This window comes from Lipophrys pholis (assembly GCF_963383615.2).
Source record: "Lipophrys pholis genome assembly, chromosome: 1".
NCBI lineage: Eukaryota > Metazoa > Chordata > Actinopteri > Blenniiformes > Blenniidae > Lipophrys > Lipophrys pholis.
Window position 1 is genome coordinate 29,323,232 of NC_137635.1, and position 5,087 is coordinate 29,328,318.

Genomic DNA, 5,087 nt, shown 5'->3' on the forward strand with positions numbered 1-5,087 from the left:
GAGGATGTGGGCAGGAAGCGCCGCGCGAGAGGCGAGCGCGCAGGAGCGATCGCGCTTCTCCCCAGCAAGCAGCGGACAATGCGGAGCGTGAAAGACGCGCGTTAATGCGCCTCGCATCTCGAGACTCCGGGAGTCCAGGACCGAGCCTTTCTGCCCGGATCCAGCGGGGAGTGAGTCCGAGCCGAGCCGAGCCGAGCCGGGCGGGGGGGCGGCGGCACACCCGGCCTGCTCGCTGGGAAAACATCGGGGCTGGTCAGCGGGGGGGAGCGGGGGAGAGACCGGGGAGAGGGGGAGGCTTCGTCGCGGAAAAAGGAGGCGTCTGCCTTTTCCTTTTTGTTTTGTTTTGTTGGGTTTTTTCTCCGGAGCCATGAGGGAGTACAAAGTGGTCGTTCTGGGCTCGGGCGGAGTCGGTAAATCCGCGCTGACGGTCCAGTTCGTGACGGGCTCCTTCATCGAGAAGTACGACCCCACCATCGAGGATTTCTACCGGAAGGAGATCGAGGTGGACTCCTCGCCCTCCGTGCTGGAGATCCTGGACACGGCGGGGACCGAGCAGTTCGCCTCTATGCGGGACCTGTACATCAAGAACGGCCAGGGCTTCATCCTGGTCTACAGCCTGGTCAACCAGCAGAGCTTCCAGGACATCAAGCCCATGAGGGACCAGATCATCCGGGTCAAGAGGTACGAGAGGGTGCCCATGATCCTGGTGGGCAACAAGGTGGACCTGGAGGGCGAGAGGGAGGTGACCTCCGGGGAGGGCAAGGCTCTGGCCCAGGACTGGAGCTGCCCCTTCATGGAGACCTCGGCCAAAAATAAAGGCTCGGTGGACGAACTGTTTGCGGAGATCGTGAGACAGATGAACTACTCCACGGTTCCCAGCGGCGGAAACCAGTGCTGCTCCTGCGTCCTGCTCTGAACCAGAACCAGGACCAGAGCCAGGACCAGGACCAGAGCCGCTCTCTCTCCTCACACTGTTGTCTTATTGTTGCACACAGACAGAAATCCACGACAACAATCGATTATGTACCATAGTCTGGAAAGTGTTTACATGACAAACTACTTGAATGTTTTGGGATTTTTAGTTTTTACAGCTTTGTATTTGACATCTCTCTGGAAATGTGCCTCAGTGGGAATGTCTTACCGTGAAACCTAAGAGACACATTGTTTTCTGTGCTTTTCTAGAAACCTGTTTGTTGAATTTGAGTTGTGCTGTTTGTATCTCGTGGGCCGGAGGGGTGGCGGCGGCGGCGAGGTGGTGCCGGGCGCCATATCCCCAGGCACAGGTGGGGGCGCTCACCTTCGGGGCCTTCTCTTTTTTTTTTCGGCTGCAGGAGGCCTGAAAGTATTTTTTAAAGAAATCTCTCAGAAATCTAATCAATCACCACTGGAGCCTTGCACAGGTTACTCCAATTTAGTTTCACTCCTCTGAATGACCCGAGTGGCAACGAACCCCCCCCCACCACCACCACCACCACCACCACCACCAGTGGAGTGGTTCTTGTTTTAGTCGCCCTCTCTCCTTTCTGGTTTGTTGAAGGTGGGTTTATCATGGAGCTTGCACTCAGCTGCACCCAGACCCCCCCATGGCAAGTGCCTTCTTAAGAACTCTGCTGTGACTGTGCCAACCGATGAGTCCCACTTCCTCCGCAGTGCGTCTTGATGGCAATCAAAACTTTATCCTTTCCTTGGGTTTCTGTTTCTCTTCCTATTTAACCGTCAGGAAGCTCAGCTGCCGTTTCTGGGTCAAATTCAGGCCTTTCAGTCGAGGTACTAGTCCAACGTGAACAACAGAAGAATTGGGATTATTGGTTCAGTGAATAGCAAAGCCATGTCTGTATGTATTATCTAGAGGTTTCCTTTCCAGTCTTTTAAAATAATGTGACATTTTTGACTTGAGCATAATTGTAATTTTCCCTTTGGACAACTCTTCTGCCATCCATCTGTCAGTTTGAAATAATTGTAATACAGAAATGCATTTTATGTAACACTGTGTTCTCTGCTCGTCTCTGCTCATGAATTTTGTGGTCAAGAATTGTGACGGGGAACCATCTGATAACCAACCAGGAACTCTTATGGTTTCTTTTTTGGGCTGAATTAGCACGTCACCTCAAACAGTCTATTCTAAACTCTTATTTCTATCCCGACTTTCAACCAAGTTTCACATTAAACTGACAAACCAGGAACATAATGAGAGAAACAGCAGTTTGATTCAAGGTGTCTAGAAATGAACCTTTACAATATGAGTATAAATATATTCGATTTGACGAAGGATCACCAAGGAGAACCGTGATCAGTATTCAGTTTGATTGGGTAGTTGGCAAATACAATACGGTCAACTCAAGACACTTTTAGAGAGAAAAACCAACTATTCATCAACGGCCCAGAGTAAGTTAGTGATTCCTTTATAGATGTGTTATTATCGATGACTCAGCGCTGTAGACGAGCAGCTGGGGAGGAAGGAGCCACCGTTTCAGCAGCCGTGAGGATCACTGTGGAAGCTGATTGAACTGAAACCTCACAGGTGCTGCAGTGTACCGACGTCCTTGAGCACCAGAACGGTCGTCACTCCTGAGCTGAACTCCCCGGAGCTGCCGGAGGTGTTCCAGGTGGGCCGGCAGCTCCAGCTTCAGCTTCAGCTCCAGCTTCAGCTTCAGCTTGAGAAGCTGCTAAAAGCTGCACAAGTCGTGCGCTCTGAGAAGCAACAGACTGAAGAGAAACGCCGGCAGAAAGCATCTCACTCTTTTTTAGGATTTTTTCTTTCGCTGAAATGAAAGGAAGAGCTGGTCCTTCTTTCTAGGTCATGGTGTTCTCACTGAGGTGAAAATGGACTTATGGACTAAGGGTTTGACTCTGGAAGCTTTCTGGCCGTACAGAGTAAGTCAGCGTGAATACAAAGTGTCTGAAAGCAGTTGTTGGGCGGCTGTGGAGGGTTTCCAGCAGGAGTGTTTTCACTGGGAGAGAGCTGCTTTCCCGCTTCCTGCTGCATGTTTTCTGGGCTGCAAAGCAGGGAAAGAGAGAGCTTTTTGTTTTGGTGGCCAAGTTCAATCAGCCATACAAACTGTAGGCTGGCATGTGGTAAGTCGCTCCACAGTCCCGCCAATGATCCGCTGCTTCAAGTGTCCCTTTAACCGCACAGATTCCAGGCCAGATCAGAAAAAAAAAAGCAACAACAACAAAAACCGAATTCTCCCTGAGAAACATGTGTGTGCTGTTCAGGCCTGGCTGGAGAAAGAGCCGCTTCAGTTCATGTCAAACCAGTTCTGTTTTCATTGCCACTGTCTGCAGGGGATTTCTCTGAGCTCCTGAATCCCGTCTTGTGATTAGAGGGTCATTAAAGGTAAACAGAGGTGGCTCAAGTTCAAAAACAACAAATGTGTTGTTCATGAATAGACGACCTTCTTCTTGAAACATCAGTGGGGAAAGTATGAATGTCATCAATTGTACCGACGTGACTGAAGATAAAGTGTTCACACTGCTCATTACAACCTCCATATCACTTCATCAGCTTGTGAAAGTTTGTTTATTTATTTATTTATTGAACAGACAAAATTAAAAAAAAAAAGCGAGACAATGATCCAAAACAGTCATCTGCAGGTCACGTGACACACGCTCCAATTTTACAACGTTTGTGTCACATGTTCCAGAAGGAAGTAGGAAGAGGTTTAACATTTTTAATTCTTCTCCTTTACATCTTCATCGTTGGAACCACACAAAATATTAATATTTTTATTTAACAAAACATAGTGAGGATTCATACAGACAGACTATATCCACCAATAAACACTGCAACGTCATTACCCACAAGACCTTGCTCTCATGGCAAAACCACAATCAGCTCTTTATTTATATCTTTTTTAATCAATATTAACTTTGATAATTGTTTAATCTCTGTCAAACTTAATCACTTTCTAGCTGTAATCAGACATTATTGGCTCTGGTTTTACATTCAGCTGCTTCAGTCACTTTCCCATCTCCGCCGCTCCGAGTCGGACTGAACAAGAAGCTTCAAGTGTTTCAGAACTGAAAACATCCATCAGTGATGCTCAGCATCCAACAAACACCTCCGCCCCTTTTGCTTTGGGAGAAACAAACAGCAACATCTATTCCTAAAAGGCCAAAATGTTTTCAATAGTTCATGTAATTCTTCAACCTTGCAGCCTCAAAATGTTGAGTCACGTCCTTGAACTGAGGCACAGCTGAGGAAACTGTTTTTCAAAGAAGTTTATTTTCAGTTTTACACCAGAAGAATTCAACTGAAGGCAACAGGACGTACCTTTATTTACCCATGATGCCGTGTGGTGGCTGTCACAAGGTCATTGGCCGGTGGATTATATACAGGGGAACGTTTAGGATGACGGACCGGAGTACCTGGAGAACGCATCACATAGGAATCAAGCCGGGAATCGAACCAGGGTTTTCTGACTGTTATATAATTGTTATACAAGTTGTGAATGTGTATTTTCAAATCAGCCTATTTGTTTGTTTATTGTTAAATGTGGGGAAGAGAATCCAACAAAGACATTCCAGAGAAACAAACACTGGCATTTATAAACATGTTTGAGAAATGTGCACGTCTTTTCTCTCATTTCTTATTTTTTTGTACTTTTCTTTCTTTGACCATCTCATGGTTGTCGTGTGTGTCTGGAACTGTTCCTTAATTTAGTTTCCGAGTGTTGCAGAGTCTGAAGCTTCAGCTCGTCTGTCTGCTCCTCATCCAGCAGCTTCTGCATTTCTTTTCTGAGACCATGACAGAACGAGTGCCCGACGGCGCAGAAAACCCAAATTTATCTCGTCAACAATTCTCATTTCTCTGGTTCAAGTGTTGCACAACATTTCTGCATCTGTTGCAAGACAATTCCTGAGCTCGTTGTCAGTGTTGCACAAATCCTGTTGGAGTATGAAGCCGGCGTCATGTGATGTGAATGCTTGAAGTGCGACGCTCTTGCAACATTCAAACTCCAGTCTCTGTGATTCCAGAGAAAAATCTTGTGTTGTGGGACTTTTAACTTGTTCAGCTCAGAGAGATCAGGCATCAGCCATCTATCCACCAGTCTTCTATCTGTCCTGGTCGCAGGGCGCTGCAGCCA

General features: G+C 47.2%; 1 protein-coding gene across 1 annotated transcript; it reads left to right on the forward strand.

Moving 5' to 3' along the window:
• On the forward strand, positions 1 to 4,563 carry LOC308122643 (ras-related protein Rap-2a-like). Its single transcript, XM_080484609.1, has one exon. The coding sequence runs from the start codon at positions 368 to 370 to the stop codon at positions 914 to 916; it is 549 nt and encodes a 182-aa protein (XP_080340735.1). The 5' UTR covers positions 1 to 367; the 3' UTR covers positions 917 to 4,563.
• The last annotated feature ends 524 nt before the right edge of the window (positions 4,564 to 5,087 follow it).